At 46.4% G+C, this 14,145-nt stretch overlaps 1 protein-coding gene across 1 annotated transcript; it reads right to left on the minus strand.

Annotated features, from left to right (window-relative positions):
- Positions 1-6,722: 6,722 nt before the first annotated feature.
- LOC106544596 (N-formyl peptide receptor 2-like) lies at positions 6,723-9,482 on the minus strand. Its single transcript, XM_087727913.1, has 2 exons — positions 9,456-9,482; positions 6,723-7,691 (listed from the first exon to the last, which is right to left on the minus strand). The coding sequence occupies exons 1-2, from the start codon at positions 9,480-9,482 to the stop codon at positions 6,723-6,725; spliced, it is 996 nt and encodes a 331-aa protein (XP_087584039.1).
- Positions 9,483-14,145: the final 4,663 nt, after the last annotated feature.

A 14,145-nucleotide genomic window follows, 5' to 3' on the forward strand; every position in this document is an offset into this window, starting at 1 on the left:
CTCTGCCTCTTTCTCTGTCTCTGTCTCTCTGTCTCTCTGTCTCTCTCTGCCTCTCCCTCTGTGTCTCTGTCTTTCTCTGTGTTTGTCTCTCTGTCTCTCTCTGCCACTCCCTCTCTGCCTCTCCCTCTCTGTCTCTGTCTCTGCCTCTCTGACTCTGTCTGTCTCTGTCTCTGTCTCTGTCTCTGTCTCTGTCTCTGTCTCTGTCTCTGTCTCTGTCTCTGTCTCTGTCTCTGTCTCTGTCTCTCTCTCTCTCTCTCTCTCTCTCTCTGTGTCTCTCTGTCTGCATCTCTCTTTCTCTCTCTTTGTCTCTGTCTCTCTGGATTTTCTTCCCTGTTCTGTGGTTCAGAATAAAATTGAGGAGAATGATGAAGTTCAGACCAGGAGTGGAGAGATCCAGATTCAAGTCTATCATTGGCCACCAAAACAAAATGGCTGATTTTAGGCCAGACATTCAATTGGTCTCTTAAGGACCATTCAAAGTTACAACAGACTTTCCCCAGGCTACGTACAATCTTGATTCATAGCAATAGCAGTAGACTTATATACCGCTTCATAGGCCTTTCAGGCCTCTCTAAGCGGTTTACAGAGAGTCAGCATATTGCCCCCAACAATCTGGGTCCTCATTTTACCCACCTCGGAAGGATGGAAGGCTGAGTCAACCCTGAGCCGGTGAGATTTGAACCGCTGAACTGCTGATCTAGCAGTAGCCTGCAGTGCTGCATTTAACCACTGCGCCACCTTGGCTCTTATTCAAAGTTATGATGACCAATCCCCCACCCCAAATTACATGATTGCATCTGGGGGTGCCCGCATGTACAGCTTTTTGCCGCATCCTGTGGTCATGTGACCACCATTTACAATGGGATTTGGGGGGGGGGGCAGAAAATGTTTTTGCGTCCAGTTTTCAGCAATCTACCATCAGTAGAGGGAAACATATATTTGTAGACACACACATTTTACAATTTTAGGGATAAGCAGCATAATGCAAAATGGAGACAATCAGCCAAAGAAATTAAAAGCGTGAGATAAGGGGAAGAAACTAAAATAGAACTTTGTCTATAAATCTGCCGGCTTGTGTTTTCTTTTTCCGAAAGCAAAACAGTATCATTAAATCTTTATCTGCTTTGTATTGGCCAGTGACTGAATTTCTTTTCTTTTTTTTAATAAAAACCCAGTTAGCTGGCTTTCAAAATTAGACCCATGGAAATCAATGGAAATGGGGCTAATTCTTCAACTGAAGACTTGTGCAAATTGCACGTGAACTTTTCATGGTAGAATCCTTAGGTTTCAGGCCCTTGCATTCAATTTTTCTGGGGTTGAGAAATAGTTCCACTTCCAAAACAAGCGTTTTGGAGCTTGATGACCCCTCCCCTACTTCCTTTCAGTGAAGGACTACCTTGATGATGGCCTTCAGCATCTTGGTTCCCACTAGGACAGATGAGTCCGTTGAAGCAACTGTTGCAATAAACTAGAAAAAGAATCCAGAGGACAGCAATAGCACTTATATACCGCTTCACAGTGCTTGACAGCCGTTTAAGCAGTTTAAAGAGTCAGCCTATTGCCCCCCAACAATCCGGGTCCCCATTTTACCGACCTCGGAAGGATGAAAAGCTGAGTCTACCTTGAGCCGCTCAGAATCGAACTCCTGACAGTCGGCAGAATTAGCCTGCAATGCTGCATTCTAACCACTGTGATTAGGTGGATCATGGATAATCCATCTAATCCACCTACTGTGTTTCCCAGAGAACAAGACAGGGTCTTATTTTCTTTTGACCCCCCCCAAATAAACACTTGACCTTATTTTCGGAGGGGGCGGTCTCATTATTTTTGAGGTGTAAGAGCCGGCGAGCATGGCCACCTCATGGCTGCTGCTGTGTTGCAATGTTTTCTGGGAGGGCTTATTTTTTTGGAGATGGTTCATTTTAGCGCATGTGCTCAAAAGCCCGATTAGGCTTATTATCCGGACAGGTTTTATTTTTGGGGAAGCAAATTAAACAAAAAGAGGATACAAGGACGATAAGGAACAAAAAGGGAACAAAAGAACAATGTTAGAAGCAAAAGAAAGGGATCATGGAAGAATAGCGTGGAGCACATGTGTAGACCATGCAGGCAAGGATCAAACCCAAGAAGCCGAGGTGGCGCAGTGGTTAGAGTGCAGTACTGCAGCCACTTCAGCTGACTGCTAAGCTGCAGTTCGGCGGTTCAAATCTCACCGGCTCAAGGTTGACTTAGCCTTCCATCCTTCCGAGGTGGGTGAAATGAGGATCCAGACTGTAGGGGCAATACGCTGACTCTGTAAACCGCTTAGAGAGGGCTGAAAGCCCTATGAAGCGGTATATAAGTCTAACTGCTATTGCTATTGCTAAGAAGCATAGGGACCAGTTTAAAAAAAATCACAGCTGATGAGAACTGCGCTCTCATAATTTAAAATTGTGTTCCCATAATTTCATAGAATTACTTGGACATGAACCAAAGCAGCCCTCAAATGGTCCTCTCGCTTGACCCAAAGGACAGGATCTAGAAGGCCAGAACAATGACGGACGTGCTTCCCCAAAGGTCATTTGGGCTATTTCCAAATCTAATAGATATGCACTAAGCTTATCAGAATGGTTCTCCTGCCCCTTTCTTAATGCCGCAGAGATGAAGAATTCTGAGTCATTCTCTCCTTGATTAGTTTCCGCCCATTGCTTCTTGTCCTGCCTTCCGATGCTTTGGAGAAGAGGCTGATTTCATCTTCTTCATGGCAGCCCCTGAGATATTGGAACACTGCTATCATATTAGACAAAGAGACAACATGCAAGTTATTAGGCATTTTAGAGAGAAACTGATTACAGGTCGTAATCTAATTAGGACCGCAATTGACCTCAACATTTCTGTTCTTAAATGAGACATTCGTTAAGTGAGTTTTGTCGCATTTTCTTGCCTCAGTTGTTAAGTGAATCACTGCAGTTGATAAGTTAGCAATCTGGTTGTTGAGTGAATCTGGATTCCATGTTGACTTTGCTTGTCAGAAGGTCGAAAAAAGGGGATTACGTGACCCCCCCTCCCGGGGACAAAGCAACGGTCATAACTATGGATCTGTTGCCGAGCCTCTGAATTTTGATCAAATGATGACGGAGACGCTGGCTTAAGTGAACAGATTCACTTAACAACCGCGTTATTGACTTAGCAAGCGCAGTGATTCACTTAACAACTGTGGCAAGGAAGGTCTTTACCGATGCTTCAAGATGCTCAAATACAATGGCAAATACCAGCCTAGTGCAGTAGCCTGATGCTTAAGATGATTGCATAGAGCTGTGATGGCGAAGCTATGGCACAGAGGTGGTACCCAGAGCCTGCTCTGCAGGCACACCAGCCATTGCCCAAGCCCAGCTTTACTGCCTCCTGCTGGCCAGCTGGTCTCCGGATCTCTACCACGCATGTACAGGGGGCAGGGTGCATGCGAGGGAGGTGTGCGTACATGTTTGAGGAGGGGTACATGCATGGGGGTGGTTTGCTCACATTGAATTTTAAGGGTTGTGCGCTTGTGCGCCCCCTGCAGCCTGTTTTTGGCCTGGAAGACCTTCTGCACCAATCTGGAAGCCAAAAATGGGCAGGTAGCGGGCGGGGCACATGCACGGGGATGCATATGTGGGGGTTGCTTGCATTGCATTTGGGGGATGCACGCTTGCGCTTCGGGCACTCAGCACCAAAAAAAGATTCGCCATCCCTGGCACAGAGCAGTGATTCTGTTTTTAAACAGAATCACAGAAGTGCAACGATCTGTTATAAATGTTTTCAGCCATAAGATGGCGCTACACACCCAGTCCTTAGAACAAGTCCATCTACATCAAGTGTTTTTCAAACTTGGCAACTTGAAGACCTGCGGACTTCAACTCCCAGAATTCCCCAGCCAGCATTTTTTTTAACCCCGTCCTGAATTTGAATGGTTGCTAAACAAGGCAGTCGGTAAGCAAGGACTACCTACAAAGGTAGGAATTTGCTAGGATTGCTGTACTAAAGAGCATCGGAAAACTTCATGATAACAAAGACTAATAAGTTACCCGTGAATTAAAGAATGAAAAAAAGAAACCTTAGCTATTCAGACTGGCTGTTGTGTAGTATGGGTAGTCTCGAATTACGACGATAACTGAGTCCGAAATTTATGCTGTTAAGGGAAACATCGGTGAAGTGAGTTTTGCCCCACTTTACGACTTTCCTTGCCACAGTTAAGTGAATCATTTCATTTGTTAAATGAGTCACATGGTTGTTAAGTGAATTTGCCTGGTTCAAAAGTTTTATTTCTTTTCAAACAAACATTTCATCATTCCTCAATCAGTAAGACATCGGAGTACAATTTTTGTGTGTGTCAAAATAGTTCTAGTTTACCACCAAATTCTTGTCTAGCCTAATGTATGCCCCTCCCTCCCTCCTCCCCCAACCCCCTCCTCCTTCTCCCCCCCCCCGACTTCCCAGAACCCGTACACGGTATGGATTTTTAACAAACACAGTCTAAAATCTATTGAGAAAAAAGAAATTAAGAAATTAATGACATCTCTACATTGACCTTAGCTTCTTCTTGCTGAGCTAACTTTAAACAATTTAAATCATTTCTGATCTTAAGCATAGGCTAATTGGAATTTCTTGGTCCCGTATTTATTTTGTATATAGTCAATCCATTTTTTCCAGTCTCGTTTATATCTCTCATTTGAGTGGTCTTTAAGATATGCCGATATTTTAGCCATCTCGGCTAAGTTTGTGACTTTCAATGTCCATTCTTGAATTGTAGTCAAGTCTTCCTTCTTCCAGTATTGCGCCACCAACAGTCTTGCTGCCGTTATTAGGTGCAGAATCAAGTTAGTCTCTACCACTGTAAAGTCAGTGCATATACCTAGTAAGAATAACTGGGGAATAAACTGGTTGTTAAGTGAATTTGGATTCCCCATTGACCTTGCTCATCAGATGGTAGCAGAAGCTGATTCCATGACACCGGGACATTGCGACCGTCATAAATATGAATCAGTTGTTAAGTGTCTGAATTTTCTTTAAATAGTGTTTCTCTCTCATTTTCTCCCATACTAACAATAAAGCATTTTTTATATAATTCTTTGAAAGTAACCATGTATCTTGTTTTTCCCATACCATAAGAAGGCATGCCAACCCAGTTGCAAATCATGTCTTTCCAATGTTAATAATCTTGTATTTCCCAGTACAATCCATTCTTTCATCCATGTTAACGCTGCCGCCTGATAATACAATTCCCAATTTGGTAATCCAAAGCCTCCTCTAACTCTTGCATCTTGTAACATTTCTAAATTAATTCTCGCTCCCCGCCTCCCCGCCGAATGTATTCTTCAACATATTTTTTTTCACCAATTTTATCGGAATGGGTTGGAACAAAAACAATAACCTCGGCAATATATTCATCTTAATTGTAACTGTTCTTCCTATTAGGGATAATTGCAAGTTTTCCCATTTCAGGTCCAGCGCCTGAATTTTGATCACCTGACCATGGGGACGCTGCAAGGGTTGTAAGAGTGAAAAATGGTCATAAGTCACTTTTTTTCCAGGGCTGTCGTAACTCTGAACGGTCACTAAATGAACTGTTGTAAGTCGAGGACTTCCTGTCTAAACATAGCATTTTGGAAGTATGACCATTTTCTGTATGGCTTCTCTTTGAGTCATAGGACAAGGAAGAACTGAAGTACATAACGCCAGATGTGACACTACAAGGCAAAATCATGAAAATGTCTCTCATTTACTTTGGCCATGTCATGTGGGAGAATTGACTTTGGGGAAAGTGCAAAGAAGAGCAACGAAGATGATTAAAGGCCTGGAGACAAAAAACTAGGAAGAACAGTTGCGGGAATTGGGTGTGGCTATTCTAGAGAAAAGAAAGACCAGTGGGGGGACATGATAGCAGTGTTCCAGTATTTCAGGAGCCTTGGTGGTGCAGTGGTTAGAGTTCAGTACTGCAGGCTACTTCTGCTGCCTGCAGGCTGCCTGCAATTTGGCAGTTCAAATCTCACCAGGCTCAAGGTTGACTCAGCCTTCCATCCTTCCGAGGTTGGGTTAGTTGAGGAGCCAAATTGTGTATTGTGGGGGGAAGGGGCTGACTCTGTAAACCACTTAGAGAGGGTTTACAGTGTAAAAGCCCTGTAAAGTGATATATATGTACTGTTGCTATTTGAGAGGCTGCCACAAAGAAGAGGTGGGTCAAGCATTTTTCCAAAGCACCTGAAGGCCAGACAAGGGATAATGGATGGAAACTGAAAAAGGAGGGATTCAAATTTTCCGGCAGTGAGAACAATCCACCCATGGAACCGAAGTTGCCTTCAGAAGTTGTGGAAGCTTCATCGCTGGAAGCTTTGAAGAAGAGACTGGACTGCTGTCTGTCTCAAATGGTGTAGCATCTCCTGATTAGTCGGGAGTTTGGACTAGATGACCAGCAAGGTCCCTTCCGACTCTGTCATTCTGTTATAAGCCATTATGTTTGGAAAAGTTAGCGGTAAAAGGAAGGCCATGAAAGGACAGGGTGGCTGGACACGATGAAAGCTAAGAGAGAAGAGAAAAACTTAAGTAGTGCAAGACTAGAAGATGAGGAGAAATCTAGCCCAGAGAATGACCAAGAGTTGGACTCCATTGAACTCATAGCATCATCATTATCATCATCATCATATTCTTTGAGGATGATGCTATGAGTTCAATGGAGTCCGACTCTTCACCCAACCTTCCTTGCGTCCTTAAGTCTTCTGATTAAGATTCTCTGAGGCTTCTGTTGCAAACAACGTGTCCTCTTCGATGAGGGCCTTGCGGAAAAGCCCCAAGAAGGAAGCTCGGCGCCGGAGGCCTCTGCTCCGGATGTAGCCCACAAAGCCGTAGAGCACCGGGTTGATGCAGCTATGCAAGTAAGCCAAGGCGTTGGAGACCTTGAGCGCAATCCCCCAAAGGGCGTTTCCGCTCCAGATGGTGTTCAGCAGCACGAAGATGTGGTGAGGCAGCCAGCAGATGAAGAACAGGGCGACAATGGCGGCCACCACGCTGATGGTGCGGTGGCAGCCCTTCCAGCGCCGCTCGCGAAGCTTGCAGAGCAGAACGGAGTATGCCGTCGAGATGATGACGAAGGGGAGGAGGAAGCCGCCGAAGAACCTGCTCATTCTCAGGGGCAGTTCGGTCGAGGTCCTGAGAGCCTTGTGGTAGATGCAACAGGAGGCACCGTTCCTGACTTCGATCGTGCGGACCACCAGGTAAGGGATGCTGAAGAACAAAGCCAGGGTCCATGCTCCGATGCACATCAGGGTTTGAAAACGAGGACTTTGGTGGTTTCGGGCCCACACGGGCTTTACTACCATCAGGCAGCGATAAAGGCTGATAACCGTGAGGACGAAGACGCTAGCGAAGCTGGTGAGGTAGCGGACGAAGCTGTGGACCTTGCAAAGCATGAGGCCAAAGGGCCACTGCTGGTACATGATCTCTTGCACGAGGGCAGGGATGCGGCCCACAGAGAAGAGGAAGTCGGCCGCAGCCAGGTTGAGATAGCAGATGGAGGTGAAGGTTTTGTGCTTCTTCCTGGTAACGATGATCCACATGACCAGCCCGTTGCCGAAAACACCCAAAACCAAGGTGATCACGTTGGTGACGATAGCAATGTGGCGCATGACTTCTTCCACCACGGTTACATTACGGAGGCAATAAGAGACGTTCGTGGTTGCCTAAAAAGAATAAGAGGGTAAGATTCAATGTGGGTTCCTATTTTTCTAAATCTCATACTTCTGGAGTGGCGGATGGGTGGGGGAGGCAACGTACAGTCCTGCAGTCACAAAGAACCCCCAAAGGTTTTCCTGCAGCCAATTTCCAACTCAGTTACTAAATCTTGGCCTACTATAAAGGTAAAGGTTCCCCTCGCACATAAGTGCTAGTTGTTCCTGACTCTAGGGGGCGGTGCTCATCTCCGTTTCAAAGCCGAAGAGCCAGCGGCTGTCCGAAGACGTCTCCGTGGTCATGTGGCCGGCATGACTAAATGCCGAAGGCACACGGAATGCTGTTCTCACCAAAGGTGGTTCCTATTTTTCTACTTGCATTTTTATGTGCTTTTGAGCTGCTAGGTTGGCAGAAGCTGGGACAAGTAATGGGAGCTCCCTCCATTAGGCGGCGCTGGGGATTTGAACCGCTGAACTGCTGACCTTTCTGATCGACAAGCTCAGTGTCTTAGCCACTGAGCCACTGTGTTCCTCCTTAACGTATAACCATCGGTTTAAGCAATTGAAGTTACAGTGGCACCGGAAAAAAAATTGTTCCTCGCAGTTGCAACATCTTCACAGCTGTATGATCAAAAATTGGGTGCTTGGCAGCTGGCATTTATGATGGTGCAGTGTCCTGGGGTCATGTCATTGCCATTTATGTCTTTCCCAGACAGCGTCCAACAAGCAAAGTCAACCGGGGGGGGGGGGAGCCAAAGTGACATCACCATGTGATTCACTTAACAACTGCAATGATTGACTTCATAACCATGATTTTAAAAAGGTCATAAAATCGCCTGCAACTCATTTAACAGCCGCCTGGCTTAATAATGAAAATTCTGATTCCAAGAGGGATTGTAAATTGGGGATAACCTGTAAACTTCATTTTTCACGGACTCAATTCAGATCCGATCATATATTTGCAGAAAACAGAGAAACTGCTGCTAGGACAGAAGCTGTGGTTTTTTCCCCCTATGTCACAATTATTGTGGTTTAGCAACCAGTCTGCCAGCATGTCGATAGGATGTGGATTCACAAAGAAGTATGAAAGAGCAAGAGGGAATTTATTCGGAAGAGAACTCTCAGTAAGAGTTGGGGGAAAAAAAACCAGTTGACATTCTTGGAGTGGCATGCCTAGGAAGGGACAAATATACAGCATGATTAAGTTCTCGCTAATTTTTTCTCTAGGGAATAAATCAGGATGTATCAAATAATTCTTTCTAATTCAAATGTTCTAGGAGAACTGTAGTGGTGTGATATCTATGGACATCAGTGGTGGGATTCAGCCAGTTCGCACCTATTTGGGAGAACCAGTTGTTAACTTTCTAAGCAGTTCGGAGAACCGGTTGTTGGAAGAAATTTCCCTTTGTTTTTTCCCCACTTTACAGGGCTAATCCTGTAAGGAAGGCAGGAAGGAAACATTCTGGTGTTGTTCCTAGCCTCATCTTTGTTGCCCTGCTTACAGAAACTGTTTATCTGGTTAACCCTTCTTACATTGTAACAGCCAAGGTGAAGCACCCATTGACATGAGTGATGATGAATTGGCCACACCCACCCAATCACATGATCACCGAGCCCACCTACTCAGCTGGTCATTAAGGCAGAGAACCGGTTGTTAAATTATTTGAATCCCACCACTGACGGACATGGTAGATTTGTGTGGTTGTCCAGCCAAGCGCACCCAGAATACCATACTAGTTCTAACTTCACAGTAAAATTACACTAACAGAATCTTACAAGTTGAAGTGGAATGGTTGCTTTCATGGTGTGGAGACAAGAACTTGGTCCTTAACACCAATAAGACCAAGGAACGTATAGTGGACTATAAAAGGAATAGATCAGACATCCAGCCCTTGGTTATCAATGGAGACCGGGTGGAGCAAGTGGCCAGTTTTAAGTTTCTTAGTGTTGTCATAAAAAAGGGCCCTGACTTGGGACACTCACATTGCAGCACTGGTCAAAAAGGCCCAGCAGATATTAAACTACCGGAGACTTCTCAGAAAATAACAATGGAATGAAAAACTGCTGGTGACCTTCTACCGCTGCACCACGGAGAGTATTTTAACTCATTGCACCTGTGAATGGTTCACTAATTGCACAGTGGTAGATAGGACAGAGCTCCAGAGGGTTAAATGTCATTGCCCAGAGGATCATTGGTTGCCCTCTCCCCTCTTTGGAAGAGCTTTATAGTTCCTGCTGCCTTAAGAAAGTTCAAAACATTCTTAAAGATCCATCTCATCCTGGGCACCCCCCCCCTTTTTTTGCAGTTCTTCCTCCGTCTCCCAAGGTTCTTCCCTCATACCACTACAAGTAAGGCAGTGTTTCTTGGACTTCTGGGTGTTGAAGTCCACACTTTTGAAGCTTACTGAGGTTGAGAAACACTGGTAGGGATAGAACAGGGGTGGGTTTCGACCGATTCGCACCGGTCCCTGCGATCCGGTTGGTCGCCGAACCCGGAAGTAAGTAACTTCCGGGAACGGCGACGCACCCCCCGCGCCCGCGCGCGCCCGCACACCCGCGCCCGCACACCCGCGCCCGCTCCTTACCCGTTTTTTACAAATTCTGCGCTTTCCACGCATGCGCAGAATGCATACAGCGCCTACGTGATCCTCCAGGAGCAGCTGGAGCATCGTGCAGACGCTAGTACGCATGCGTGTGCCGCGTGCATGCATGCGCGTGCTGCGTGCGTGCACGAGGACGCCGCGTGTGTGCGCGAGGACGCCGCCGGCCTTGTTCCAACCGATCCGGTTGGAATGGGGCGAGAAACCCACCCCTGGGATAGAAGGTGGGGTTTTTTTGGGGGGGGGGAGCTGTCCCAGTTGATAAACTGTTTGCAAAGGCAGATCAAAGCTTTCAAAACCTCTCCCCGTGGAGGCCTCCAGCTCGGCCCAGTCACGAAACATTCGTCAGTCAGAAGGGGCTTCTGGCTCATGCATATGGTGCATGGATCACAACTTCTTCCAGGCTCTTCTAGAACACCAAAGAGGCCCCAGGAATGAAGCAATACAGTTGCTTGACTTGTAGAACCTTTATGATTTCACCATGTAACTGTGATGGGAAATTATCCAAGCCTGAAATCCTCCGTGCAAGATACCGGATCTAAACTAACATTCAGGTGCTGCTTTTCACATAATGAGACTAATATTAAAAGCAGACTATTTCTTATAGCAAAAGGGCTCAGTGGCTAAGATGCTGAGCTTATCAACCAGAAAGATCGGCATTTTGGGGGGTTCGAATCCCTAGTGCCGCGTAACGAAGTGAGCTTCCGTTACTTGTCCCAGTTTCTGCCAACTTAGCAGTTCGAAAGCACGTAAAAATGCAAGTAGAAAAATAGGAACCACCTTTGTATGGAAGGTAACAGTGTTCCGTGCGCCTTCGGCATTTAGTCATGCCGGCCACATGATACGGAGACATCTTCGGACAGCGCTGGCTCTTCGGCTTTGAAACAGAGATGAGCACCACCCTCTAGAGTCGGGAACGACCAGCACATATGTGCGAAGGGAACTTTTATCTTATTTCTTAAAGCAGCTTTTTCCTAACTCTGCAGAGTGGAGGTGCTCTAAACGTTAGCCGCTATAACCCCCCCCCCGCCTTATTTTTAATCCCTTCAATTTTGGGATGAAAGATTATTAAGGAGTTGAAGTCCACCCGCTTACTAGAAGAACAACTGATAAAGCCGTTCTCCATTCTCACCCTCAACTTACCCTTTTTCTGAGAGTAGGGAGGCCACAAGTTGTAACTTAAGGGCTGCAAAGTTTCAACACCCAAGATTGCAACAGAGGAGTGGTTTGAAAAGTGGTTCTTTTTAAAGATTGCTTTGCTTCCTCTGGGCTTGGAGAGGTGTTTTAAGGGGCAAAAGGGGGGTAGGGTGCTTTAAGCCTTGAGAATATTCAGAGCGTCTACCGGATCCTTAAAAACCTCGAATCTCCACCTCCTGAGGGATCTCACTGGTCCCCATTGGGAGCAAAGAAAGCCACGTGCTTCTGCTTTGCAATCGAATCTGTTTCCTTCACTAACTTCTGGGAAAACATAAGATCTTCTGCATCCCACCCTCCACCACCCCCAATCCAACTATCTTTCTAAAACAATGAATTGGGCCATGCCCATTTCTTTTTTAAGTTTTTCAGATTTTTCTTTCAAGGTAAAGAAGAAATGGCAACCAGAAACTCCATTCATGAATGCTCGGAAATGGAATGATTAAGCTTTAGGGAGAGAAGAAATGACCCAGTGGTCGGTTGCTGGGGGTTCCCAGGGGTTTGAGAGAACCTCTAGCTAAGATTCTGTGCAGTTCAGAGAACCCCCAAATCCCACTCCTGGCTGGCCCCACCCACCCTGCATCTCCCAGGAGTCCCCATGCGACCCGTTTTGGATGCAAGTAAGTGTGGGGCGCACATGGAGGCTCAGGAAGGGTGAAAAACGGGCCTACTGGAAATTCAGGAAACTCCAGAAGGCCTCCGGACCCTGGGGAAGCCGTTTTCGCCCTCCCGGAGTCTGGAGGAAAGCCTCTGGAGCCTGGAGAGGGCAAAAACACCCCTCCCTGCCATGGTGCAGGATACCAACTAGGCCATGCCCTCTATGGCCACGCCCACCCAGCAGAGAGCTCCTTGCTGAAATTTTTGAAGCCCGCCCACCTCTGAAATGACCGTCTATGAAGAAAGGGGATTCTCGGGGGAAATAATCATCTGGGAAAGAGGGGGTAAAAAAAGGAGAATAACGTTGCAGCGAGATAGATGATTTCGCAAAGGTTCGGCGAGGCGGTGGAGCCCTTGCAAAATCTGCCTGCCTGATTGAGAGAGGACAATCACGAATAGTCATCTAGCCACTGCATTAGCAACGATACCAGTTTACCAGGCCAGCCTCCAGTTATTTCAAAAAAATGATAACGATTCTGGGAGGGATGCATCTTACTGTTTAGTCTAAGCCAGTGTTTCTCAACCTTGGCAACTTGAAGATGTCTGGACTTCAACTCCCAGAATTCCCCAGCCAGCATTCGCTGGCTGGGGAATTCTGAGAGTTGAAGTCCGGACATCTTCAAGTTGCCAAGGTTGAGAAACACTGGTCTAAGCTCAATGAGCGTGCAAGGAGCACACTCAAGGCCTCCCCCCTGAGACTCTGTGGCCACCTGTCTGCCCCTGCCTTGCTCACCATTTGAAGATTCACCGTGCCTTCCACGGGGAGGCTTCACCTAAGGAGGTCTGGACGTTCTGCTTCTCCGACGCATTCTAAACGGAAGGGCAGGAAGTTACTGGAGAACCTGATTGCAAGAGCCTTCTTTGCAAAATCACAGGGAGCGCTGAACACCCGAGGGCTCGTTTTGCAAGAAAACACTTGCAGGGCAAATACCCAGGAAACATCCAAGGGAAGGCGCTTTTGGGTGACTTTCAGACAACAGAAGAGAGGCCCCGGTTGAAATAGGAGCAACTGGGTGATGGGTTGTGCCTGGTGTGGAAGACAATAGCAACCGATGCTGTGGTGGTTAGATGCCAGATGTCCAGGTGCAAATTGCTACTAAACATTGGAGCTGGTTGGGTGTTTTCGGACCAGATGCTATTTAAGAATGCATTCAATTAACCCAACAGTCTTGTGAGGATAAAAGAAGAGGAAGGAAGGAAGGAAGGAAGGAAGGAAGGAAGGAAGGAAGGAAGGAAGGAAGGAAGGAAGGAAGGAAGGGGAAATGAATGGAGAGGAGAGGAAGCAATAGGAGAGGAAAGGAGCCGGGGGGAGAGGGGAGGAGAGGAGAGAGAAGGAAGGAAGGAAGGATGGGTGGGTGGAAAGAAAGAAAGAAAGAAAGAAAGAAAGAAAGAAAGAAAGAAAGAAAGAAAGAAAATAATGGGAGGAGAGGAAGCAAGAGGAGACGGAGAGAAGGAAGGAAGAAAGGAGAAATGAATGGAGAGGAGAGGAAGCAACAGGAGAGGAAAGGAGAGGAGGAGAGAAGAGAAGAAGAAGGAAAGAAGAAAAGAAGGAAAGAAGGAAGGAAAGAAAAAAGAAAAGAGAAAAGAACAGAGGAGAGGAAGCAAGAGGAGAGGAAGAGGGGGAGAGAAAGAAGGAAGGAGAAATGAATGGAGAGGAGAGGAAGCAGAAAGAGAGGAGAGGTGAGAGAAAAAAGGAAGGAAGGAAGGAAGGAAGGAAAGAAGGAATGAAAGAAAGAAAGAAAGAAAGAAAGAAAGAAAGAAAGAAAGAAGAAAATAATGGAGAAATGAGGAAGCGAGAGGAGAGGGAGAGGGGAGGGGAGAGAAGGAAGGAAGCAGGGAGAAATGAATGGAGAGGAGAGGAAGCAAAAGGAGAAGAGAGGAGAGAGAAGAAAAGGAAGGAAGGAAAGAAAGAATGAAAGAAAGAAAGAAAGAAAGAAAGAAAGAAAGAAAGAAAGAAAGGAGAAAAGAATGGAGAGGAGAGGAAGCGAGAGGAGATGGAGAGGGGAGGAGAGAGA

The sequence above is a fragment of the Thamnophis sirtalis genome, unplaced genomic scaffold (genome assembly GCF_051295495.1).
Source record: "Thamnophis sirtalis isolate CommonGarterSnake01/CBP01778 unplaced genomic scaffold, rThaSir2_p1.2 scaffold_13, whole genome shotgun sequence".
NCBI lineage: Eukaryota > Metazoa > Chordata > Lepidosauria > Squamata > Natricidae > Thamnophis > Thamnophis sirtalis.